Genomic DNA, 26,930 nt, shown 5'->3' on the forward strand with positions numbered 1-26,930 from the left:
GATTGCACGCAACAACCTCCTTTTCAACAAGAAAACGGCCTCACCAGAAGATGTCATCACCCGGGCTGTAGCTGCTGCGAGAGAATGGCTAAATGCACAGGAACCAACTGGCAACAACCCCCGAAGAAACTCTAGAGTGGAGACAACAGTAGAGAATTACCACTGCTTACAAACAGACGCAGCATGGGGAGCAGACACAGGACTTGCAGGCCTTGGATGGACCGTCCAAAAGAACTCAGAGCGTTCAGAATTTGGTGCACACTGCTACTACGTGGCGTCTCCTCTGGTAGCGGAGGCACTAGCCATGCGCGAAGCAGTCCAGAAATGTCGAGAGTTGGGGATCCAACGCCTCCGATGTGAAACAGACTCAGGTTTGCTTGTCAAAGCAATTACCTCAAGGAAACCAAGTCCAGAACTTTATGGCATTATTTCTGACATTGTTGCCTTAATCTCAGAGTTTGAATTGATTCAGTTCAGGTGGATCCCACGGGAGAAAAACAAAGCTGCCGATGCTTTGGCTAAGAAAGCTTTGCGCCTTGAAACTATTGTATTGAACTCAACCCTTAGGGGTCTTTAAAGTTTGAATGAATGAATGAATATGTTACAAAAAAAAAAAGTAAAAAGAGGATCAGAAGTAAGAAAGTCAAAAGTAAAAGGACCAAAAGTGTAAAGCGTAAGAATTAAGAAAAGACGACGGAGGTGGTGATGTGCACGTAATCGACTTAACTTTCCTTTCTCCTTCCTTCCTCTCTTTGTAAAAGCCCCACGCAATGACGCTAACCACCTTCCTCCTCGTTTCTCAAATCTTCCCGCTTCCTCCTCAAACGTACATCGGACCCTACTTTTCTCCGTCTACGTCGGAACCTTCCCCGTCAAATCCACCATAGGATTCTCCCCGATCGTCTCGATCGCTGTAAACTAACTCTCCTCCTTCGAACTTTCATCGTGAATGGAGATTTCAAGTGATTCTTTATGTTTCGATTAGCTCGAACTAATAGATTTGGTTATATACTGGTGTGCTGATTAGGAATATATTGTGGAATCAACAGATTGATAGTCAGACGGCGGAACCTTCCCCGATCGTCTATTGTTGGTAACTAACTCTCCTCCGTCTATACTTTCATCGCGAACAGCGATTTCAAGTGATTCCGAGCGATTAGCTCGAACTCTAGATTCGGTTATAGATCGGTGTGCTGATTAGGAATCATATTGTGGAATCAACAGATTGATTGCGTAGGGATTTTAAGTTTGCGTTGGTGGCGAAGGATCGATGGAGAGATCTAGTAAATGCGCTGTTTGCTACTCTTCGTTTCGTGCTTCGATCTGCGTAGCGTGTGTGAATCGCAGCTTACACGAATGCAAAACTGTGCTGGACTCGTTGAAGAGCCGCCGAGAGGTTTCGTACTCGAGACTCAGTAGCTTGCTCGTCGCTAAGGTTTGGCTATCTAGTTCATTGAATTGAAGAGTTTTAAAAGTCTTTTGATCTGAGATTTGCGTATATGTTGTTGTCAACTAGGAGAGAGCAATGATTCAGCAGTGTTGGATGGATCTTCACAACGAGAAGCTTGATAAGCTGCGGGATAAGCTCGAGCTACAAGTGGAGAAGTTACAGAAAAGTATGAAGAAGATGCTCAATTCGTCAAGAGTTTTTTTTTTTTTTATTGATGTGCATCGTCTTGATATTCTGATTTTATGATGCAGGCAAAAGCACGTTTCGGAGACTGTCTAGCAATCTGAAAGAGAGATATGGCGTTATTGAATCGACTAATGTTGCTGTAATGTGACTCTTCTTTTTTTTTCCTTCTCTTAAAAGGAGTTTTGTGAAGCTGATTTTGATAGACTCATCTCTAATCTCTGCAGTTGGAGAAGAGCCGTGTTCGCCAACTGGAGAATCACTATTCAGATACTATTGGCGATCACTACTTGGTTTATGTAGGATTTAACATCTCATAATTCTTTTATTTCCATGCTTGGAGTAGTCTGTTGATATAACTCATATGGTCAATTTTTGTGTGTCTATACTGTCTTTTGTTATCGAACTCATATGTATTAACACTAAGCTAACGTTTGTGGTTTACAGATCGAGCTTACTTCAGAACGCCTTTATAAACAGGCTTTGGTTATGAAACAGATATGCAAATTATTCCCTCTATCAAAGGTAAGGAGATCAAATTTTTGAGGTTCTTTATCTAGATTGGTGTTATTTTGTTTGTCAACCTTAAAGGATAAGAATCAAGCTCCCTAATTGGCAAGTAAATTATAAAGTTACTAAAATACTGTCTATTTGCCTAAAGAAATTGGTAAAATACTTATTGTTCTTCTTGAGGCTGTCTTGGACTTTCTGTATACTCATGTGTTATTAAGTACGTTTTATGGGATAGTTTTACAAAATCTAACTATGCTCAGGTGACGGTAGAGGGCCATAACAAATATGGGAGTAGTGGACAGTATGATCAGATCTGCAATGCTGTCCTACCACAAGGTCTCAACCCACTCTCTGTTCCGCCAAAAGAGCTGGCAGCCTCTTTAGGGTAACATTACACACAACCTTGTCTTTGAACTGTCATTTTGTGGCACGACCCTCACTGCATCTTATACTCCTGCATGCCATTGTAGTCCATACTATATCTGTTATATTTCATTTGTAGTTTGATTAATTAACCTTCCCATGGTTGGTGGTTGGATCAGGTACATGGTGCAGCTTCTGAATCTTGTTGTCCATAAGCTCGCAGTGCCTGCACTCCATAACTTGGGTTTTGGGGTATGATGCCAACACATCCTTAACTCGATTTTATTCTAAACAGTTGCCTTAGTCTTGGAAGATTACACACACTTGCACTCACACTCACTAATCCAGTGTTTTATATATTATTTTTTTTTTGTCTCAGGGTTCTTGTTCAAGAATATGGCAACGAGATTCATATTGGAAATCTCACCCGTCTTCTCCAAGGTGAACCATATTTTACATTAAACGGATTGTTTGTTTCTCTTTTCTCCATTACATTTGGAGATGTAAACAATCTTGTTTATTTTGTTTGCAGCGATGAGTATCCTCTCTTTGTACCATCCCATGATTACTTCTCAGTTGAAGGGAAAAGTTCCTGGACAGGTAGAGATACAACCAATTTTGGTGTCACTTCACTGAAATCAGATGGAAGTGTAGAAGAAGATTACCATGACCTCGACGTGGTCAACCTCTCCTCTGCATCTCCACATTCTGCCGAAACGTTCAGAAATGTGCAGAGAGGGATTGCACATCTCAAGCAAAGCGTGGCTCACTTAACTGCGTATGGATACAGTTCCCTGTCTATGGAAGTTCCTTCTGGAGCCTCGACTTTCGAAACATTCGCGAAGTTGCTGAACACATTATCTTCAATCAAGGAAGTTCAATCTGCTCTTTCTCATGGTTTGTCAAGGTAAAAGCTTCGAATTTTCACATTGACTATTATTATATAGAGAACTGGTATTTTAGACATCTCTGATGTTTTACAGTTCCAGCAAACAAAGACATGAGCCGAACAAATCAGTGTGGAATCTGAACTCCTCAAGCTCCAGCACCATGCTGAACAGCTCTCATATTCAGCCTACGTCGGTATGACTTTTTGGTTCTCGAGCTTCACCAATATAACATTTGGATGAAGTACTTGATTTTTGGCATATCTGTCTTGTAGTGGAACAACAAAAGCTATTATAATGTTCCAAATCGAGATCCCAGCTCTATCGACGAGTGGAATTTGGTGGAGTATCCTCATTTTTCACATCAAGCTATGAAGTTCAATTTTCCCAACAAGTATTGAACATCTCAAGGTATACTAAAATCCAACTTTCTTATTATTCATAATAATGATAAATTTATTCACAAAGATCCACGATGATAGGAAAATACATCTTACCTGGAACCCAGATCGTTGATATTGTTCATATACCCAAATGCATCCTCAATTCTAGGCAAGCCCTGGAACCTATTGTGTCTATTGTGTTACTCTTGAGACCTTACGTTGTAATTATTATATTGGGCTAATTGGGTTTGCTTGACCGGTTTTAATTCTGGTTTGCATTGGTTAAGTTTTCTTTTGCTAAATCATGTGTATATTTAAAATTAAGTGTACTTTGTTTATGGATTAAGCTGAATAACACACTTTTTTCAACATTGCATCCTCTCTTTTGCTCTGAATGTTGAAGCTTCGATTTTTACCTAAATGTCGATGAATCAGAGTTGATAAATATGTAACATATGTTGCCCAAAAAAAATTGTAACATATATATATATATAGCAAACTAACAATTTATTTAGCAATGCTTCATCCTGTTTCGTCTTCTTTAAGAAAAAAAGTGGAGTAAATACTTTGTGGAAGAGTCACACATCTGGTTTATGGTGTTTGATGATACATATACAACACTGAAATGGTCGGTCATGTGCACTTATGACGTTGAGAATATCCTCGGGCTTTGTTTGGGCTTTAAAAGGAAAGGAAACCACCATAACAATAATTAATATCTGTGCAAAATACTTTTTCTTTTTCAGACACTCAACAAAGAAAATGACCCCCTTTTTCATACCACACAATGGGAACAAAAGCAATTATAAGAACCCATCCACTTCCTTTGCTTTTGAAGTTTTCATAATAGTTGGAAAAATAATTTTTTTTTTTTTTTTTTTTTTTTGCAAGTGCTTCTCTTTGCTTACATGCGTTCATTTAATTTTCAAATATGTATAATGATCCTGATTTTTTCGTAGATTTGCTTAAATTTTTCTTAACTTCTTAATTATGGTTATATATAAATGTTATGGTTAATCAAATTTTGGAAGAGTGTTAGATAATAACTTGGAGGGTGAGAATACTTAGTTGAAATTTTTATTTATATTTATGAAAAAATATTTGAATTGAATAATTTTGTTAAACTTTGTATATATTGAAAAGAAAGATAACGAGAATAATGTTATAACTTTACAATAAATTTTCATTTTAAGCTTTAACATTTTTAGCCTATTAAATGAACATGTATATATATTTAATAGAGTCATCCATTAATCCATATAAGAAAGAAATTATAAAGTACCGATTATACCCACTACTATGAAGAATATATGTCAATTATTTCTTCCCCTTCTGATGTTGTGGTAAAATGGGCGATTAGGAATGATTAACACAGAACATTTGATAATAGATGTATTATGTATGTATGTATGTATGTATGTATGAATGTATTTTTTATTATTTAAAAGGTGAAGAAAGTCTTGTTATAAATTTGGACCATCATTTTAATTTTGTGTTAGTTTAAATTTTTTCCGTAAGAGTTTTGTAATTATATGTGGTTGTACTTATGAGTGTACTGTGTAATAAACCAACATAAACCAGCATAAAAGAATCTTATTCTATTCTCTCTTTGTTGGGATCCGAAGAGAGAATCAGCCCCAGTTCAGTTCAAGTTCGAATCGTTGAACGACATGCGGTTTATATAAAAGGAATTAGTATATAACAGTGTATATATATGCCTCCTTTAATATTATTTCTTATATTCCCCTTTTTGTTTAATTTGTTATATATATAGAGAACATTAAGCATTCTTCTTGAAGCAATATTACTAATATTCGAATCCTTTTTTTGCCTTTTTTGAACGTTGGATGATCATTCATTCACAAGAATCTCAGGGCATGAGAGATTCGCAATTTTGATTTGCTCTATGATATTACTTTGATTCTTCTTCCTAAACGTAAACCTTTTTATTTTAATTTTTTTTTTCATCTCCTAGTTAATTAACTTAACCATATTTATGTTTTCTTCATTTAAATTTTCATTATTTATCTTTTTTCTTGGAGATAATTTCAGGTGTACTTGGGAAGAATGTAAGAAATCGGAGGAAAAAAAAGTTACTGAGAAGATAACGTGAAAATGCAATAAACTGCGTAACTTTTATGGTCATAAACGAAAAGGAATGAAAGAAGATAACGAAAATAGTGGAAGATTGGTGTCTTCGTGATGAATTAAAGTAGAAATGTGTGTACGTAACTTTTGTGATCATACCATCTTTTTCTTTCTCAATTACAACACGTAACAATGATAGATATGTAATCCATGCATAAATAACCTATATGATATATATGAATTAGTATTTCTTTCTAGAAATTTTATGAATGATATACTCATAATCGGAGGTACACTTACATATACTAAAAAACTTCACATGATTGTAAATTGTGATACTCCGTTCTCTGATCCATATTACATGATATACTTATCTATGTTCTTCTCTTTGATTACAAAATAACTCTAGCTAATAAAAAGACTTTTTTTTTGTTTTGAACATAACTAATAAAAAGACTTATATACAGTATTGAATGAATCAAGCCAAGATATGTATGATCTCTCGTTAAACCAATCGATCCGTGACATGATCATACAAGCAATAGCAATGCTATTCTTTTAATTTGTTTATAGTTGTGTATCAGCGCACCGATTCATGTTTATCATATTATATGAATTGAAAAACATTTATAGATGGACTCTTTATTAAAGTAAAACCAAGACAGGAAATAAAGCTAGATAAAAAAAATAATCAGACATGCTTGTCTTTGTCGAACACACAGATTTTATTACACAAGTGGTGCCAAACTAGTTAAGATCCATAATTTTAAAATAAGGGAGAGGTTTAACAATGTTATCTTTTGTGTTTTGTAGGCCATTATATAAAGCTCCAATTATTTGTCACTAAGTCAGGGAAGAAGGCTTGGCAAAAAGATGCCACTGCAGAACCTTATGGACCACCTCAAAATAAACCCAAAGTTGTAAATGAGATTATTCTTCAGCAGACCCATGAGCATGAAAGATGAAACGGTTTCTAGAGTATTGGATTGAACTCTGACCGATTTGTAGATAATTCACGATATAAATATCTTATAATTTCAAATTTATAATATTAAAATGAATGTTTTATGTGAAACTAATATTTTCTTTCTTTTTTGAGCAACCTAATATTTTCTTTTAATTTTTATTTTTTTACAAAGGGCTCTGCAAGAGTTTCTGGTTGCTGACATCATCTGGTGCGTACTTAACAGATACAAACGCACGACTAGGTCACCCTTTGGCTCTGTGAAAGAAGCACTCATCTCTAAACGTTTCGTTACTTTACAAACATGATTAATACTAATATTATGGGATTCTTTATTATAAATAATTTGAACAAAAAAAATGATGAATTGTTAAACCTGTAACTTGGCTAATATTCTAATGTTGATGGACACATATAAAGGAAAGAGAAAAGGCCAAAAACCAAAGAAAATATCCTTTTTATCATCTCCTTGCCATGATGAGAACGCTGGACCTTTAAGTATATTTTCTTTACTGTGAATGTCCAAAGAAACTCGAAAACACTCTCCTTCCCTTAGATTTTCCTGTGGTTGGAATGAAAAATATCTTTGTCTGATCCGGAGATTACGAAGAAATGTATTTCTTTAACTCTTCATCATGAATGGTTTATCTGTTCAGGTGTGTTTAAACTTTCATCCTTCATAATTCTGATTTTCTACCCTTGGATCTCTAGTAAGAACAAAGGGTCCAATTTTATTTAGAAATTTTTAAAAATTAGAAATGATGAAGAGTTTGTTCTGTTTATGGTTTGTGTTCAGTGAGCTAATATAATTTTGGTGCAAGCTTATTGGATCTATACTTGAAGGTAAGGGAAAAACTTTCTTACTCTTTTTGATTTATACTTGTGGGTCAAGAGTCTGAAAAATTAGTTGGTTTTTTTGTGTTAGAGAACAAAGAGGAGATGATGAGTTCTTTTTCTCCAACTCAACTTGCATCTTTAAGAGACATGGGAATCTATGAACCATTTCAACAACTTGTCTCTTGGGGGAATGTTTACAAATCTGATATTAATGATCATAGTCCAAACACTGCCTCTTCCTCTGTTATTCAAGTGGATGCTAGAATTGATGATCACAACAACATCGTCAAGGTTATTCTATTAATTTATTGAGTATTAATATACTTTTCTCAAATATTTTTACTTGTGTGTGTATTTGCTAATGGTTTGAATTATGTGCAGTCAAATTACGCTTCTACTTCCCATAACCATATCGAAGCAGAACCTTCTAGTAATGATCATCAGGATGTTGATGATGATGATGATGACAGGATTCATGATAAGGTTCGGAACAAACATATAACTACCTTTTTCTAGACAAAGCAAATGGCTGTTTCTATTATATTGATTGATATTGTTTTATCATATTTTGCCAATAGATGAAACGGCGTTTAGCTCAAAACCGAGAAGCTGCTCGCAAAAGTCGCTTGAGAAGGAAGGTAAAACAAAGCTCCTCATCTGAAGTTGTGTAGTGATTGAATCTAAACACGAGTAAGATAGTTACTACTACTAACTATGTTTTGTCTTTGTTCCTTTAGGCTTATGTTCAGCAGCTAGAAGAAAGTAGGTTAAAGTTATCGCAGTTAGAACAAGAACTTGAAAAGGCTAAGCAACAGGTACGCTTAGGCCATAACAACATATTGTTTAATACGTTATGTTTTTGTCCTTTTTTCAATATGTTGTTTTCATATTTTGACTCAATATTATTTGTGTTTTTTTTTATATAAGGGATTACGTGTAAGCAACTCAATACCATCTGGAAGCATTACTAACGCAAGGATTGCTACCTTTGAGATGGAACATTCACACTGGCTTGAAGAACAAAGCAGGAGAGTAAGCGAGCTACGAATAGCGCTTCAAGCTCATATAAGCGACATAGAGCTAAGAATGCTTGTAGAGAGTTGCTTGAACCATTACGCCAACCTCTTCCGCATGAAATCTGATGCAGCTAAAGCCGATGTTTTCTACTTGATATCGGGCATGTGGAGAACTTCTACTGAAAGATTTTTCCAATGGATTGGAGGGTTTCGTCCATCCGAGCTTTTGAACGTAACACTCTCAACGTTCTATTACTAAATTAGTACAAAACCCTAGTTTGACAAAACTACTTTTGTTTGGTTTATAGGTTGTGATGCCGTATCTTCAGCCATTAACTGATCAGCAAGTCTTGGAAGTGAGAAACCTCCAGCAATCATCGCAACAAGCAGAGGAGGCTCTTTCTCAAGGGATCGAGAAGCTTCAACAAAGTTTGGTTGAAAACATCGTGGTTGATGCATTTTCCATGGATTACCCTCCTCAAATGGCTGCAGCGTTAGAGAATCTTCAAGCATTAGAAGGTTTTGTTAACCAAGTAAGTTGGAAAAAAAAATAAAGAAAGTTTTCTTGTGTCATTATATTTCAAGAACATTTTCTTGATTCTTGAATGTGAAACAGGCGGATCATCTAAGGCAGCAAACGTTGCAGCAAATGGCGAAGATCTTGACGACAAGACAATCGGCTAGAGGGTTGCTTGCGTTGGGAGAGTATCTTCATAGACTTCGTGCTCTTAGCTCTCTTTGGGCAGCTCGTCCAAGAGAACCAACTTAAAAAAAAAACAATGAAACAGAACCGAAGCTTGGAATTGATGTTATTAAAAGATGTTTGCTAAGTTTCACCATAAAACAATTGTAGTAGTAGTAGTACAGTAAGAGTGATTTATCTCCTTCAGAAACTTATGGTTATTTGCTTTTATGAAAGTATCTATTTTACACTTTCGAACAAGAAACTTTGTAAAATCTATATCAACAATATTATATTTGAGAAAATGGTTAAAAAGACCATATTGCGTACACTACTCATAATATATATGAACTCCTTCACATGTGTGTTTGTAGTGAGAATATTAGCTTTCTTTAAATTAAATTCATACATTAAGGCTCATTTGTTTCTCAGTACCAATCACAACATATGTAGTAAGATCAACTAACATGAACTAGTTTTTCTCTTTTTGACAGAATTGAGGAGTAAGCATGTTCCTTTCCAACAGATAACACTTTCTCCCGTCTCTTCCATTAGTTACATGTAGCTTCAGCAGAAATATTACATCCCAATGTTGGTTTTGTTTTTTTTATTCGCTTGAATTGCGTTATTGTAGTGTATGAAAGAAATGGACTCTGTAATTTCCAAAAAAAAAAAAAATGGACTCTTGAACAAAAGGAGATACGGCAGAAAGTATCAATTTACTTATCTTTGAGCAAAAGAAAATTTTCATTGAAAACTTTAACAAAACATCTAAACATAGTCTTTTTGCTCATAAAAGTTGAGAGAAGCTCGAATGCATAAATAGATAATAAACGTCGCAAGAAAAAACAAAATCTGAAATGGTTAATCACTGATCACCAGGAATGCTCTTGATAATGTCAGAATCACCTAAAACGCCAATCAAAAAGATACAAATCATTAGTAAAGATTCTATAAATAACCAACAACATCAAACCAACTTTGATAATACGTAGTAAACAAGTAGTAGCTAGTTGGTTAGTTTTTGTTTTAACTTACCAGGATCAACGATGCTCAGACAAGAAACACGGAAGTACTTCCCACAAGCTGTTCCCAAATCAACGTTGTCTGAAACCCCAAATGTAAACACAGTCAAGCCAAAGTGATACCAGTAATTAACACACTACAGACACTTTCAATCCAACAAAACATAATATAGCTTCCTCTAATTAAAGGATCACACTTTAATCATCAGCCCAACGATCCAAAGAATCAGACTTTAACAACTTCATCTACTTAGCAATATACAGAAGAAGATGAACTCACTTCCATTGTAGTGGTGAACACCAACTTTGGCGAGCATAGCGTAATACTCAATCTCAGATCTCCTCAACGGTGGGCAATTCGAGGAGATGAGAATCAGCTTCCCTGCCAACATAAAAACAAAATCAACAAATTTGAGATAATGCACACCAAGTGTTCGACTAAATTATTATTAACCTTTGGATCCTCTCAGAGACTTGAGGACAGACTTGTAACCAAGAGTGTATTTGCCACTCTTCATCACAAGTGCCAACCTGCTGTTGATTCCCTCGTGTGACTTCTTCTGCACAATTTAAACCAAACACAAACCACCCAATAAGCATATAATCTTAACTAAGACTTTGTTTGGTTCTGTCGGAAAGAATAAAGCTTTTTTGGCGCACCGTTTTCTTGGCCGTCACCATTGTCCGTTTTGTCTTGGATCTGTGCGGCGGAGAGGAGATGGAGAGGGAAGAGAGGAGGAAGCAACGACGACCAAAAGGAGTAGAACGGAGCTTTGTTAACGTTTTATATTCCTGTCAAAATGTTTTTCTAGGGCTTTTGCTGTTTTCGAATTGTTGTGGAATTTGCAGTTATACCCTTGATGTTCTGTACTTTTGTACATTTTACGCAATTAGTTAAATTAGTAACGATTCGTCGTTTTTTTTTTTTTTTTTTTTTTTTGACGTCACAACGATCATGGCTAGATGACATGTAAATGTTATTTAAAATACTTATTTTTTTATGGTGAGAAAACAATAAATTAATGTGAGGTATACATATGAAATTTTTCAGGATTCAAGTTTCAACAAAAAAAAATTGTTTGTTGGTGCAGTCCAGTTGATCGGATACAAAGTATGATTCAAATTATGTATATACACACACCAACGATCATTTTTAATTTACTTAGCAGTGATGCATGATAAATATTTAGTTATAGTTGTTTTACTTATCCTCTTAGGCCTTGATCCGGTTCGCAATCTATTTTCTTCACGGAGCTCTTATCATGGTTGAGGCAAGACTCATCAGCTGCTCCTAGAACGCTGAGGTCTGTGGTGGCTCAGGCTGCAATTTTTCACCTATGGCGTCAACGTAACAACGTTCTTCATAATCAACAGTCAGTACCGATGTTAATTTTGTTCAGAGTCATCGATCGAGAAGTGCGTAACATCATTTTGGGAAGAAGGCATAGACGGCAATTTCACAATTTATTATCTGTCTGGATAAGATAATCTCTTGAGAGCAATGCTCTGTTTTGTACTGGCTCCCTGTTTTTTTCTTTTTTTTGCTACAAAGTTCAGTTAGATTAGGTTCTTACAGTTGTATTTTCCTATTTCATTTTTCAATGATATTAACATATTTTAGCAAAAAAAAAAGAATCAATACTGCTATCTTTTGTATATACATACACCCAGAGGCGGATCCAGTAAAAGATTTGGGGTCTCAGGTAAAATGATAAAAACAATTGTTTTTGTATTGAAAATTGTATTAGAGTCATCAGTCCAACGGGTATTTGCTAAAGGGTTGTCACCCCTTAACCCTCCATTTAACATTTTTGTTGTGAATATTTTTATAAAAGAAAATTATGACACAGATTAATATAACTGCTGGGTCCGCCACTGAATACACCAACTATCTTTTTTTATGTACTTAGCAGTGATGCATGCATGATACATTAATCTTTTTGGTTTAATTTGGTTATTGATTGGTTATTTTTTAAATTGAAAATATTAAACCGATGTAAATCAGTTCTGTGTCGGTTTTAGTTTCGATCTCAAAGATTATGTGGTTTTATGGTTTGAAACTTTGAATTGGAGAGAAATATGTAGAATAACTTAAAATATATGGAATTAAGCCGAGAATAAAACTTTGTGTGTATTTGTTAGTATAAGATACTTCTGGTGGGAAAATAGGCCGTTTACCCTGGGTGTTTTACAAATAGTAATAATATTATTAAACAAAATAGTGAAATTGTGGAAGTGGAATAGAAGAGCATTATTCGTGGCCCATTATAATATAGGTCATGCATTCAAAGATCTCAGTCTCTATACTCACTCGTGTATTTAACATCGTGTAGCAAACTTCGCCTTGAGGATCTCTCTCTACCCTTTCCCTGTCGGCAAGTAACACCAACAACCGAGAAAACACCAAAAAATGAACTTCACGTGTCATAAACTGAGACCAGGTGGTCGTGATGCGCACTACTAACATTTTTTTTTTCCTGAAGTTTTATTAAAGGTACTAAGCCCAATAAAGCAAAATCCAACATAAAACAAAACAAAAGGACGAGAGCCCAACAAACGATAAAACAAAAGCCCAACAAACGGGCCCAAAATATTAACATCTTGCGGCCAACAGCCCACAGGGATAAACCGTCGAGGAAGCAAGCCTAGGGCACGTCATCTTCCACGTGTACGGTCGCCCAGCGATCAATGAACACGGATCAAGACGAAGAGTCGTTTCCTTCCACCGGAACCAGAAAAGGACGCGACGGAGCTCCGCCGACGGCGAAGACGAACCACGGAAGAAACCAATCTTCACAAGAGTTCAAACCGAAGAGCCAATACTGATGGATCTACGAATCGGAGAAGGAGCGTCGACGCCTACAATCGATCCTACCTCTTCAACTATCTTGCATGTGAAGATCCGACATCTTTATAAATAAAAGTAAGCTTGAAGACGCAAAAACCCAAACGATTGAAATAGAGAATCGTCGGAGAATCAGAACGAGAGGCAGTCGGACAAGGAAGAACGGATCCGGAAACATAGTAACATTTCGTTAACCAAATAATAACATAGAAAGATTGAACAATAATTCCACCGAAACGTACACGTAGCCTTTTCCTTCCTTTTGAAGCTCGTTCATCGACATGCAGCTTTTATAATAGGCTTTAGTTTTTCACTCGCTAATCGCTATATTTTTTTTTCATGACACACATGGGTTCTTCTTTCTTAATTTCTGTTTCTAACCAGGCTTGGTTTTTTTTATCTCACATGATTTTACAACGCATATACAACATGTCACGTATACCTAGTACACGTAATATTATCAGCTGCACTGTGGCAGGCTATGAAAGAAATATATTGACCTTGGTGTACCTAGTACACGTATATTACTAGTATTATTGTATTTAACATTTTATACGCAAATACGTATTACCAATTGAAGTACGTAAATGAGCCTCTGTGCAAATGCTATAAAGACCATCGATGTTAAAAGACTTAATAAAATATACTCATCAGTATCATTTTAAGAAGTGTTTAAAGTTTTTGCATAAATATTAAAAAAATACAAACTTTTATGTAATTGGCTTTGGTTACATAAAATAGCATTAAATAAAACTAATTCAACCAATAAAAAAAAAGATGCAGTATTTTATAATTGGTCAAAAGTTTCAAATGATATTAAATTTTACCTAGAATTGTGAGAACATCATTTATTTTGAAACAAAAACAAAATTCTTAAACACCAGTTAAACTGATACGGAGGGAGTATCTTTTTGGTAATGGTAAAATTTTTGAGTAACACTTGCTTTTATAGAAAGACTAGGTTAATTTTTACAAATATTATATAAAAATGCTATGTACCTAGTCATATGCCGATTCGTCCAAATTAAGAGCTAACATCATTCCTCTCACCTATATATCTCCCAACAAACACAAACATAAAACTTCTCGTCGGCTCATTATCCGTATATACACTTTTGTACACCCTTTATTTTCCACTCATATTAAAGTCTCTCGTACCAATTATTACAAGTTTTGATTATTTGCAGTGATCATTGGATATGGGTCGGGCCAAATTGGAGATAAAGCCGATACAGAAGAGTACGAACAGGCAAATTACGTACTCAAAACGTAAAAAAGGTTTAATAAAAAAGGCCTATGAGTTGTCAACACTTTGTGATATCGATCTTGCCCTACTCATGTTTTCCCCATCTGATCGCCTATGTATCTTTTCCAGTGAGACCAGGTATACTTCTCATTTCTTCTTCTAGACGTTCCATGCCTTTCAAGAATATATTCGCAGCAGTTTTCAGCTTAGAAGTAGCTGTAACTACGTATGTAGTTAGTTGATGATTAGTTATAATTTCGAATCTGTTGGAGGTGCAACTGCATGTTGACACGTTTTTTGGTAAGCCATACGTTTTCACATGTTAATTGAAGCATAAGCCGACAGTTATTTTTGTCAAAGAGCTTGGTCAATAGGGTATAAATATTTTCGGTTTATAACAGATAATAGTTTGTCTACTGCACATGTATCAATCAAGCAAACTTGCAAAGTAGTAAATATACTCACATTGATAACGATCAAAATACCAAATAACACTTGAAGAGGTTTATTGTTTTTTTTTGGTATAGGAATAGAAATTGTATTAGCTCTCAAACGAAAATAATTTAATGAGATGGGGTTTTTTGGTTAAAACTATAAAGTTATATATTATCATTGTTCTTTTCCCCTTATATGAAAGTTTCATCTATATAGTTTTTTTCTTTTCCGTGAACATACATGTTTGTGTGTAAACACCTTTTCTAAATCCGGTTGAACATGGTGTTATTGGTTTATATATTTTGATTGATTTAGAAATTCATATAGTATTTATAAATCCAAGTAACATATGCAAATCCGGAGGTTTTTCCTCGGATTTGAGTCTTTGTATTTTTAACTAAAAAATCCAAACAAATTCATTCAAATCCATTATAAAATCAAATATATTAGTAAATCCGTACGATTGAATAACACTTGATTTGATACAGAATTTATGAATCATTAAACCAATAACACATGATTTTAATACATATTTGAAAATCATAGAACCAATAACACTAGATTTAGTTCGGATTTTTAAATCCATTAAAATACAACAACCAATAACCCCTACTTAGATTATACGATTTCGTATTTGTTGACTTACTTTAGTTTAAACTTAAATAAAATAAACAAAATATTATAGAAACACTTAAATATCTACTCTTTTATGAACAGAAAACACACACAAATATTGTGTGTTAGTCTCTCTAGTAGACTAGTAGTACAGCAATACCAATAATTAAGAACACTTCCATTGCTTCAAACCTTAGAAGAAAACAAATATTAATAGTTTAACACAAATCAGCTATATATATATATTAGAATTAGTTTTAAAATAAAAATTACACGCGAATTTATTTTATTAAATTCTCAAAATTACTGATAGTTACCTTTTAGTTAAAAAAAATATTTTGAATTTTTTATTGAGAATAACTCCATGTGAAATCCGTACCAGCAGCAGTTAAAAGAGGTAGGGGAATGGCATTGTAGAGAAATTGTTTAATACCAAGGTATACGTAACACTCTAGATTATAAACACGTCATGTTTCGCTGACATCCATGGACCTGTAATGCATGCAATTACTCATGGAGGGTCCTACCCAGGGCGGATCTAGAAAATAATATAACCTTGGACACAATAAATATAAAAATTAAAATTTAATTTAGTATATTAAATCAAATTATATTATTTTAGACATTCATCATTAAATTTTTTATCTTAATTTAAATAAATTAAAAACCAATTTTCATATTTTAAAATGTTTAATAATTTTATTATGAAAAATAATTCTTTTAGTTTTTATTTTAATATGACTACTAAAAATAAACTTAGTAAAATAATTGTTACAACAAAATTTGAATAAGTTATATTTTTTTTACTTTGGAAAATTATTTTAAAGAAAGAAGGAAAACAAATAATTATTAAAAAGAAAGAACTGTTTTAGGTAGCAAAAACAAAGAAATAAGAGAAAAGTATTTTATCATTTAAAAAAAGGTGAATCAAAAGTGCGTAAGATAAAATGAAAGAACAAAACCCGTAGCGCATGTTCGAACAATGAGTGGGTGGAGTACAAATAAGCCTTTAGACCCAAATAAGCTACACACTTGCATCTGCATATATCTTACACAAAAGTTATATAATATTAGTACGTGGCACTTGCCACACCCATACCGTATTTGGGTCCGCCCCTACCAATCAAACTATCATCGCTATAGTATATAATCTCAGTTTTAGTTTAGAACAATTTACTATATTAACTGTAAATAAGAATATTATGATAAGCACAAAACCTATATGATACATGGTACCTTGCCGTGTCTTTCTCTCCTCCAGTAGTCCCACCGTTTACCCTGAAACTTAATCATCTTCTGTCTTCAACAGTTCAAAAATTATTACAAAGTTTTCGACCGGGTGATTGTGGTCGAGTGGTAAGGAGACGGGACTGAGACGCCAACATGTTTCAGGTTCGATCCACCTGCTGCGCAAAACTAAGTCACAATTATCTTGGTCACCTAACACGGATATGGGCCTATGCTTTAGGGTCCATTTGAATACCCGGAGAGAGAGTCTATCCGTGGGCTGCACTTCCACTTGGAGATTAGTCTGGGTCTCTCAGTGGGCTTGGGATACCCCCAGATTAAAAAAAAAAAAAAAAAAATTATTACAAAGCATCTATAAAAGTATGTGTAAATACACCCAAGCATGGTGTTGTATCTCCATTATCTTAATATTGAGTTAAATTTCAGGATTGAAGACGTTCTTGCGAAGTACATCAATCTCCCTGATCAAGAAAGAGAGAAGTATGTATCATATATCACATATATATATATATATATCCCTATATTCCTCGCATTAATCCATTTGTTTTTTTTATTTGTTTCTAATTCATATATTCATATTTTAATAATTTTGGGGTATACCTATACATTTTCAGTGCTATAGTTTTCCCTGATCGAAGCAAACGCCAGTGAGTATCATACGTTCAATTTAATATAATATATACGTACTTAACTTCATATAAAATATATCAGTAATGAAACTTTCCTCTTTGTTTTGCAGAGGTATCCAAAACAAAGAGGTGAGACTAATCATTTTTCTAAGTAGAACAATCAAATTTCGAATCACAATACTTATTTTACATATGTTCGTATATGTTTATCAGTATTTTATTTTTTGACAGTATTTGTTAAGGACTCTTGAACAACTCAAAACCGAGAACGACATGGCCTTCCAAATCAACGAACCTCGGTTTCTTTCTCTTTGTCCTTTATACTAAAGTTTTTCATATTATTATATGATAGTGATATATTATAGCAATATATTATTATGATATGTTGCACACTGACCTTTAATTTTATGAATCTGTAAAAAGCTATGAAGCTATCCACTCCGATGTCAAGGTTATTAACTTCCCAATTTTCACGGTTTACTAAATATATAAATCACTATAAATTGTTTCAAAAAAAAATCACTATAAATTATATTTGCAAAAGTACAGGAACTTGAGAAAGAGCTTTGTAGATTACAACAACAGCTTCAGATTTCTGAGGAAGAACTGAGGTATTTTCCTTTAATATGTCACATTAAAAGATTATTAATTTTATAAGATTTACACACAAAATAAAACTATTAACGTTGCTTAAAGACTGTGATTCTTGTGATCATGCCTAGGAAATTCGAACCCGATCCAGTGAGGTTTACATCAATGGAGGAAATGGAAGCATGTGAAAATCATCTTCTTAGTACTCTTACTCGTATGGTTCAGAGAAGGGTAACTAACACGTACTACACCTCTACTACTTCGACTACACTGAAAGAGGGAAAATATAATAATGATTTTAAGTATAATTGATGATCGCAGGAACATTTGTTGAGCAGATCCTTCGAAGCACCAAGTACCCAACAGAGCATAGAAAATATTGAAGGCTGGGAGCCTGAGGCTGAATTCAAACAAGCCCGTATAATAGCGAACTCAGCCTATGCATCAAATCAGTTAAGGTCTTTCTAGTGCAGCCTAATTATCTTCTATATATATTTAATTATCTTAAATTATATGCATATATATAATTTAGAATATTGTTTTTGGTCCCCAGTTATGATCTGCCGTTGCAAGGAATTATCTCAAATCCAACCCAAACTCCAAAATGATGTTTGGGTGAATCGCAAAAATGCAATGTTGTTGACAAAAATAAAACAGTGCGTATTTCCTATGTCAGTGCCTAAACTCCTATGGTTTTTATCTTTCAGATTCTGAAGTCTGAACTATTTGTGTAATAAAGTTTGAAAATGTTATTTTGTTAGAACTTAGAACCATAATTGCTACGTTTTTTTCTTCTACAACTAGTAAATAACATAACAAAGAAATTACCACACTAAGAGAATAAACCATAATGAGAATAGGAATGTTAATATTATGAGTTAATGACCACAGTGATTAACTACAGAGTATGAAGCTCAATTTATCTTTGCATCTAGATCCATGAATAAGTGACGACTAACTAGAGTGAAATGAAACAATAATACGGTCTGCTATGGCCTATGAGTCTATGATACCATACAACATTAGCTCAGAGATGTGATCAGAAAGCGATGGAGGTAGAAGAAAAACAAACCACGGTTTAACGATTGTAAGATAAGGGTACAATACCATAATGTAAACTGACATCAACCTTTAAACAACAAGTCCACTTGACGCTGACGCAAGATAAAACTAAAGACCATAGAGAAAAAGAAAAGGAGGGACCATGACAACACACCATTAAACATAAAACCTTTCATTTATTCAAAGTTTTGAGGATAGATCAATGACCTATAGATTCCTTTCAGTTGCTGAAGGTTTGAGGATAGATCAACAACCTGTACATTAAAAAGAATAAATCATGAATCAATAAAATGTAAGTATTAATTATTGCCAAAGTCATAAGAATGTGCATATTAAATAGACTAAAATTCATAAATTAATCAATAGATCAACTAAATCTCATAAACTAACCAGTAAGAAAATTTTTTTTTTTACCATTTATTGATTGAGAAAATTTCTCAAGTGAGGGTCAATACATAGACCTTGTCTTTGGTATTCTGGATCGTACAGTCCATTTTTTTTGAAACACAACTTTCATTAAAACTTAACTTCAAGGACTACAAGGGAAAGAGGGAATTGGACATCCTCTTGAAAACAAATCATAAACTAAAATGGAAAATGAGATCAAATAGGATAAGTCTCCATATAAAGTTGACAGCGAATTCAAAACAAATTTTGAATGCGTCGAAGAAGCTACAACAAAGTCGGATAGCTGAGAAATAGTCACAAGTGACGTTGAGGGACAACCCTCACCAACGAGAAAAACCGAAGTAGTCTCGATTGCACTTTCTGGCCCCGTACAGACCGCTACGCAAAGTAACAAACCGGTAAGTAAGTTGAAACAAGGACTCAGCAGAGAATCCGAGAGAGCATCTCCGTTCATAGAAGGGAGGCATAGTTGTAAAAAACTCTCCTCGTTTGAGGAGGATGATGAAACCCATACCAGAGTTGGTGAACCCACATAAAAATTCTTCCAAAAGAGATGATATTGTAATAATCTCAGCTTATTGATCCCGAAGAATCCATCAAACATCTTTAATATAACCAAAAAGGCCATAACCACAACTATATATCGCATGTTTTGATTTGAAAATATGGGCTTTAGGTTCTTGTTAATCACCTTAGTAGCTTCAAGAAAGGAATTGGGCCAGGCCCAGTTAGGTACATATCTCTTTGGTTCTGAAGCAGTCGCCGGCAAAATTCGAGACGTCGTTGATCGAAATTGAAGGTCGGAGATGGTGCAGCAGATGTCGACTGAGAGATAGATGGTACTCACCGGCGGAGAGACGAGCTCACCGGAGCAAGCTGAGTGACCATCGAACCCAGATGTAGAGAGAGACGTTCGGTGATGATATGCAGATCCGCCGTTGAGGAAGGGGCACGCAAGGGGAGATGGCAGCTCACTAGGAGGAGAGAAAAGTGAAGATCTTCCGATGAGATTTGGATCTGAGCTTGAGTTGCCTTGCACTCTGGCACCATATGAGTAGAAAGGAGCGACATGCGGTAGTTTTGCTGTCTCACTTCCCGGAGATGGAAAGCAAGAGCTTGAGCGTTGAGAGCTTAACTCCATGATAAGTTGAAGAACTCGGCTAAGGTCGACAGTATAGCTTTTCCGTAGACAGCCAGAGTGAAGTTCACCAGGAAACGTTCCCGTGAACCTGAGAACAACGGTGGCGAGAGAATCCTCTCGACTCATCGCTGGAGAGCAGACCGATCAAGTAGGAAGAACCGTCAGGAGGACTATAGTGGAAACGAGGAGCCGAAGCTCATGTCTCCGACAAAGGCTCCGTCGGGTATCCCTTTCTTCGGTTTGCAAAAGGCTACGACTCCGTAGCATCTGAAATTTGAAGTGAGCAGCGAACAGTGGGATGAAGGCAGAAGACAGCGGCGACGAGAGAGACCAGCGCCGGCGTGAAAACGCGTCGCCGGCGCCGGAAGACATTGAAATTCGGTGTACCTCGAGCCCCGTGCCTGGGAGCGTTTAGGGCGAACTCTCTTTATCCATGATATACTCTCAGGTATGTTAAGCAAATGACATCGTACAGTCCATTTACTCTCCTGAAATAAGATGTACTTGTTATGTTTCCATTTTTTTTCTTGATAAATATATACAGAATGGGAGTCTAAAGACTCCCACGTCTATACAAAAGAAAAATATATTTATATGTAAAAAAGTTATTGAAAAAGGTGTAGATAGTCAATGGAAAAAACCTTTCTCCAGTAGGATTGATTGCAGTTGAACCAACACTTCCATCTGCTGGTGTAGTCCTCTGCATTATTTAGCCAAACTTTTATCTCTCTCTTTCATTAATTTCTATATTTTAAAAAAAAATTATGAGTTTGTCAAGAACTTATACCCTGCGTCGAGTAGAAGATGATGGTTCCCCAAATTGAAACCGACTTTCATAAGTTCTTCGCCGAGATCCTATAACTTCATTCTGTAGAATTCACATTATCAGTAACAAATAATCTGATGATGGTGTAGTTGATTTAGCCTAAATATATATATATATATATATATATATATATATATGAAGGTCACTAATTATTAATGTGTAGTTACATTCCACTAACATAAAAAGCAAAAAGTTATAGAAGATTTAATATTTTAATTCATTCAGTGAAATAAATGGTACTTGTGGAGGTATGCTTGAGTTTGCGCTTGGACGTCTACGCAGCAGAGTGTATAAGCTGGAAACCCGAAAACTTGATGAGGACTGATGCACCCTTCTTTGCATAATGACATGATGCCTATATAAATGAGATCCAAAATATAAATTTGGAGTTTGGAAACACAGAAGTCAGGAACATGAAAACTAATTAGTTTTCTCATGTGTCATAAAAAGAATAATAATATATGACAGGAAAAAAATATATGACAGACAAAGAGAAATGATTTTACCTAGCTGAATTGTTAACCGTCCTTAGATTGTGAGCTTCATTACGCCGAATGGCTAAAACCGATGGGGGCAGTTGCTGTCCATTTATGGTAAAAGCCGAAGTGATTGGGACATACGTCTGATAAGGCATATAATTATGTAACCTACATTCCATAAAATAATGTTTATGAAGTATGTAAATCAATATAATAAAGATACCAAATATTACATTCGAGTGTTAGTACCCATTTGGAATGAGATTGCTCGGGCCTATGTGACTTGAATGCTCTGTATTCACCGCCAAAAATTGAATCAAATCATAATAATTATGATTTTGGTTGCTTAACAGAGGCTCTCTAAACCATTCAGATGGAAGACAATTAGTAAATTTGTATGTTAAATTAACATGGAGTTATATTTCATAACGTACCTAGTTGAAAGAGTATGAGCACAAAGACAATGTTGTTGCTGCGGCAGATGAACCAATGAGTTAGTTAACTAGAATATTAATTTTAAGACATTTTTTTCCAATAGTTTTAAGACATTTATGTTGGTCTATCGATGCCTAAATTAAAATAATTGTTCTTAACAGAATAAAATAAAATACAATTAATGTGACCTACTCTATTTAGAGAAGTTGCTGTTATGTTTGTGGTGATAACGGGAAGGTTATCATCTGAAAAACGATGGAAGTGTTGAGGAAACAGTGAACCAAATGCATCAGAACTTACTTGTTGTATCCTGCATCAATTAATATTTTTAGTTATTATATTACATAATAAGAAATTAAAATGTTCTGTAATCAATTAAAGAATTTACTCTTGAAGATGATTTGGAAACTCATGAAAATAAGACATAGTTGGGTGTTCAACTCCATTTCCTTGTCCGATTCGTTGACCCATCCCTATTTGGTTCTGAAACATTTTCAACCCCACAAAAGAAACATAAAATAAAATATAGTTAAAATACTACACTCGCTTCTAGAAAGTATTAGGGACAAAGGTCCCACATCGGTAGTTGGAAGAGATTTTTAGTAATATATAAGATAGATGGGCCACTCCACTTATCACCAATTGGTTTTAGGTTGGAAACTCATCTAGCTTAACATGGTATCAGAGCCCGATTCACGCAGTTCAACCCGATCCACATCGACCCGGCCCAAAGTTGGCTCTTGATCCTTGCCTAAATATTCCGAGATTGACGCTTAAAGAGCCATCATCTCGAGGGGGCGTATTAGGGCCAAAAATCCCACATCGGTAGTTGGAAGGGATCTTTAGTAATATATAAGATAGATGGGCCACTCCACTTATCACCAATTGGATTTAGGTTGGAAACCCGTCTAGCTTAACAGAAAGTGTTTTGTACGAACTTAGCATGGGTTGACTGAAGAAAAATTGTCGTACCCTTGAACGCACATTTAATAGATTTCCTCGTAACCAAGACTCATGCGAAATGCCTTGTTGTTGTCCATGAAGGGCTTGGTGTTGGTGATTTTGTGGCTGCTGACATAATATACCCCAAAAAGAGAATTATTAGCCAAGTATCATTATCTACTTTGATTTATATTATCTTCTAAAAAAAATTTGGATACCATCTCTGAAAAATAAAGGTAAAGTTACATCAAGAAACTAAAAGAAGAAGAAACGATAAATGATTCCAGAAAAGCAAATTTTTTATCCTAGCCATAGTTGATTTAATTTGTGGTGTTTAGATTTGGGATTAGATCTGACTGTTGGAACACTAAGGGCTAGTTTCATTTGTTGTATAGACAGAGACATGGCCAAATCCAGTCTAATACAATACTTAACATACTTCATAAGTTTTTTCAGTTTGCAATTCAAATACTTTTTGCAGGCTATCCTGTAGATCACTTATATCCAACAGTTATATCATAAATCACAATGAATGATATAAGAAATCCAACCATGAGAGGCAAAGAAGAAGTATACCCTTAATGGAAGACATGGTTCCGGTAACTCGAAAATATATTCCGGACTCCAGAAGAGAGGCGTTTCATCATCGATTCCATCGCCTCGAAAAGACATGGTTAACAATTGTCCTGATTGAGAGAACGATTCCCCTTATATATTAAATTAAAAGTAGAAAAATCTAAAGTCATAGCGCTGATTTGGCATACATAGTTTAAATAGGTAATTATATATCTCAAAGAAAATAAAAAATAAGTTATAAATATAATATATTACAATTGTACCACTAATATATTTAGTTATTATGTTTACAGAAAATTTCAGAATTGAATAGACATATATGTTGCTCAAAAAAAAAAAGAATAGAGATATTATAAACAATTTTTCAAAACTAGAAACATGAAATGTTGACTAAATCCCCAAAAAAAAATATTCATTTACATCATATTTTATATTTTATTATTTTCTCGCTATTCTTTTATATATCTACATGCCACATAAAAATTGTTGTAAGCATTCGTTAAAATAAAATTTGTTATGGGGAATAGCTCGTTACACTATCTTTTTTGGTCAATTCGTAACATGTAATGCCAGTGAATAATAGTTACATATACCAAATAAATATATGACAATGATTATATATAATTATCATTTGTAGACTTAAATTAGGAGTACAATAACAGAAATTAATAAACTACTTGTGGACTGAACCATATTCTTATTAATATTCCCAAAGTGAAATACATTGTTTCTTTATCTTCCAAAAGGAAGTCAAGATTTTTCTTATAGTGTGAGATATATGCAAGGAAAAGAAAATGTGGAGATAATGATTGGATTTCTTACCAAAATGAACCCGTCATTGATTTTTTTATTTGTCATTGAAATAACTTTCAAAAGTTTGATCTCCAAAGTTCAATGCTCGGAGGGAAACAAAGAGAGGACAAGCAAAAATAAAAGACATACACCAGTAGGCAGAGTCGTGCTTACCCATATTAAAAAGAGGCAATGGCCTCGGACTCCTTATATAAACATCAAATCTTAAGGCCCCGCTTTTGCAAAAAAAAATTGATTAACTTATGTTTTAGAGCTTTTTTAAAAGTTAATGTTTAAGAGGTTTTACTTAGAAATATTTGTATTTATTTTATATAAGTAATTTCCATACATATTTATTTCATCTTTCTTACTATTTTCAGAGGCAAAAAATATCTTCTTTAGCTTTTGCAAGTTTTGTTATTTCTACATTTCTTATAACTTTATTTCATACTTTCTAAATTATATCTACATAAATAGATACATTAAAATAAGAATTACAAAATATAGTAAAATTATGTGTATATTTATAAATCTATTGAAAATGTCGTTATAAAACACAAATGTCATAAATGCATGACAGTATATGATTTTTAATAAAATAGTATTTTAAACATCAAAAATATGAAAATTTTAAATTTGAATTTTATTTCAGTATTAAATTTAATCATATTTACATATAATTTTTTCAGTTCGCCTTAGGCCCCTAAATACGTAGGCACGGCACTACTTATAATATATCATTTTTACGAAAAACAATTTTGGATGTTTTAGGCTGTTTGTAGCAGAAGTACATGGCACATATAAGATTTATTAATATTTTGAATAATATTATTGATTTTGGGAAAATAATAAACATTTAAGGATTATAGAGATATGATAGTTATTAATTCAAAACCGCACATATAAGATTTATGAATATATTTTTATTTTTAAAAGAAAATGTATCTTTAATGATATTTGTCTATTTTGGTTTAAGAAAAAATGACAAGCTACTTTAATATAATATTACTATCTATACCTTATAAAGTTCTTACACAAATTTAAATAATATTATAAAATAAAATATACAAAAAACAATGGTCGACTAATTTTTATTTATTGAATATATTCATCCAGAGAGTTTTAAATGATAATAAGAGTAATATGTATAAAACAGATTATGTTATTGGTAATATCATATTATTTGTCATCTTCTTTATAGTGGGGATGTTTAATAACATTTGTTAAAAGGGGATTTAGAAATATTTAGAAAATAAATATAAAAGTAAAATGTATTAAGGATATTTAAATATTACATAAAACAAAGTTGTAAATAATTGTAATATCTAATCTATTAAAAGAAGAGTATAAAATAGAAATAATCCTTAATTTACAAAGTTATTTGCATTTCTATGCCACTAATGTATTGACTAAACTTATTTTATGTTTCCTTTGTCTTTTACTTTTTACTGATTATAAATGTATTGTCCTAAATCAACTTTAAACTGAAAGAGAAAACGTCAACACATTTAAAGTCTACGTCTCCATTATATATGTTACCTTTTCGTAGTTTGTCTATTGCTTTATCCATCCCTTTTTACTAATGGAACCTATATACAGAGCAAATAAGGTGTAAATATTTAGTTATTTTTGCATACAAATAGAATTTTATGAAATCTATAAACACACATATCTCCGTATACATCAAATGTACAATGTTCTTCATATTAGTTTTTCTATTAAGTTCATACAAACAATACATTTAGATATTTTCACTTTAAACATCTATATTATTTAATGTTGATTATACACAGTGATATTTCCTTAACAACAAGACTTGCAGATTAATCAAGCTTAAATTTCATAATTTATATAATTAATAAATTATTTGAAAAAAACATGATCCTACTTTCAAGCGATATTAGATCCTAAAATATTATTTATTATGTATTTAACATACAGTACACATAAATCGATTTTTCCATAATCATTCCTTAACTTGCAGGTCAATCAAGCTTAGATTTCAAAGTATAACTACAAAATCTTTCAAAATCGACAACTACTACTTAATTGCGATATGTGATCCTTAAATCTTTCTACGTCAAATAAATTTAATATAACCATAACCAAAAGATGAGGAAAGCAAAATATATGCAAACCAAAGCACACCAAAGCAATAATTATATTGCCTATTAGGCTATTATACAGATCATTCCTTCTCCTGCACTTGCGGGGAATACGTTTAATATAAACATGGGCTTTTAAAATTATGGACCTTGCCTAAATCAAA

General features: G+C 33.7%; 5 protein-coding genes across 19 annotated transcripts; 3 read left to right on the forward strand and 2 right to left on the reverse strand.

The window, feature by feature from the left end:
• The first annotated feature begins 730 nt into the window (after positions 1-730).
• LOC106296921 lies at positions 731-6,041 on the forward strand. Of its 5 annotated transcripts, none has more exons than XM_013733181.1 (14): positions 731-913; positions 1,028-1,093; positions 1,225-1,435; positions 1,517-1,616; positions 1,702-1,775; positions 1,861-1,932; positions 2,081-2,158; positions 2,407-2,531; positions 2,689-2,761; positions 2,889-2,950; positions 3,042-3,416; positions 3,493-3,592; positions 3,672-3,807; positions 5,832-6,041. In XM_013733181.1, exons 3-13 carry the CDS (start codon positions 1,271-1,273, stop codon positions 3,795-3,797), a joined length of 1,350 nt encoding a protein of 449 aa, XP_013588635.1. In that variant the 5' UTR covers positions 731-913; positions 1,028-1,093; positions 1,225-1,270; the 3' UTR covers positions 3,798-3,807; positions 5,832-6,041. The 5 variants fall into 5 exon arrangements, with proteins under 5 accessions (XP_013588635.1, XP_013588632.1, XP_013588634.1 ...); XM_013733178.1 differs by lacking the exon at positions 5,832-6,041 and adding an exon at positions 3,879-4,150; XM_013733180.1 differs by lacking the exon at positions 5,832-6,041 and adding an exon at positions 3,905-4,150.
• Positions 6,042-7,275: 1,234 nt separating this feature from the next.
• On the forward strand, positions 7,276-9,616 carry LOC106298322 (transcription factor TGA7). The gene is made up of 9 exons (XM_013734425.1): positions 7,276-7,487; positions 7,628-7,674; positions 7,757-7,959; positions 8,050-8,151; positions 8,247-8,306; positions 8,406-8,483; positions 8,596-8,916; positions 8,993-9,217; positions 9,301-9,616. Exons 3-9 carry the CDS (start codon positions 7,771-7,773, stop codon positions 9,451-9,453), a joined length of 1,128 nt encoding a protein of 375 aa, XP_013589879.1. The 5' UTR covers positions 7,276-7,487; positions 7,628-7,674; positions 7,757-7,770; the 3' UTR covers positions 9,454-9,616.
• Positions 9,617-10,049: 433 nt separating this feature from the next.
• Positions 10,050-11,190, reverse strand: LOC106299001 (60S ribosomal protein L30-2). The gene is made up of 5 exons (XM_013735128.1): positions 11,052-11,190; positions 10,846-10,951; positions 10,672-10,773; positions 10,405-10,473; positions 10,050-10,275 (listed from the first exon to the last, which is right to left on the reverse strand). Exons 1-5 carry the CDS (start codon positions 11,070-11,072, stop codon positions 10,235-10,237), a joined length of 339 nt encoding a protein of 112 aa, XP_013590582.1. The 5' UTR covers positions 11,073-11,190; the 3' UTR covers positions 10,050-10,234.
• A 3,212-nt stretch (positions 11,191-14,402) lies between these two features.
• On the forward strand, positions 14,403-18,770 carry LOC106299327 (truncated transcription factor CAULIFLOWER D). Of its 2 annotated transcripts, none has more exons than XM_013735436.1 (10): positions 14,403-14,620; positions 17,207-17,260; positions 17,395-17,427; positions 17,520-17,538; positions 17,641-17,708; positions 17,833-17,860; positions 17,959-18,020; positions 18,132-18,231; positions 18,322-18,458; positions 18,554-18,770. In XM_013735436.1, exons 1-10 carry the CDS (start codon positions 14,436-14,438, stop codon positions 18,606-18,608), a joined length of 741 nt encoding a protein of 246 aa, XP_013590890.1. In that variant the 5' UTR covers positions 14,403-14,435; the 3' UTR covers positions 18,609-18,770. The 2 variants fall into 2 exon arrangements, with proteins under 2 accessions (XP_013590890.1, XP_013590891.1); XM_013735437.1 differs by having other exon boundaries at positions 18,322-18,452.
• Positions 18,771-19,062: 292 nt separating this feature from the next.
• LOC106297046 lies at positions 19,063-24,027 on the reverse strand. Of its 10 annotated transcripts, none has more exons than XM_013733327.1 (12): positions 23,870-24,027; positions 23,324-23,422; positions 22,740-22,834; positions 22,544-22,661; positions 22,351-22,388; positions 22,166-22,276; positions 21,944-22,084; positions 21,678-21,792; positions 21,399-21,479; positions 21,253-21,311; positions 20,999-21,099; positions 19,063-19,316 (listed from the first exon to the last, which is right to left on the reverse strand). In XM_013733327.1, the coding sequence occupies exons 1-11, from the start codon at positions 23,963-23,965 to the stop codon at positions 21,039-21,041; spliced, it is 1,014 nt and encodes a 337-aa protein (XP_013588781.1). In that variant the 5' UTR covers positions 23,966-24,027; the 3' UTR covers positions 19,063-19,316; positions 20,999-21,038. The 10 variants fall into 10 exon arrangements, 7 of the variants coding, with proteins under 7 accessions (XP_013588781.1, XP_013588784.1, XP_013588782.1 ...); XR_001261370.1 differs by having other exon boundaries at positions 19,289-19,316; positions 20,162-21,099; XR_001261369.1 differs by lacking the exon at positions 19,063-19,316 and adding an exon at positions 19,323-19,848 and having other exon boundaries at positions 20,162-21,099.
• Between the last annotated feature and the right edge of the window lie 2,903 nt (positions 24,028-26,930).

The sequence above is a fragment of the Brassica oleracea genome, chromosome C6 (assembly GCF_000695525.1).
Source record: "Brassica oleracea var. oleracea cultivar TO1000 chromosome C6, BOL, whole genome shotgun sequence".
NCBI classification, from domain to species: domain Eukaryota; kingdom Viridiplantae; phylum Streptophyta; class Magnoliopsida; order Brassicales; family Brassicaceae; genus Brassica; species Brassica oleracea.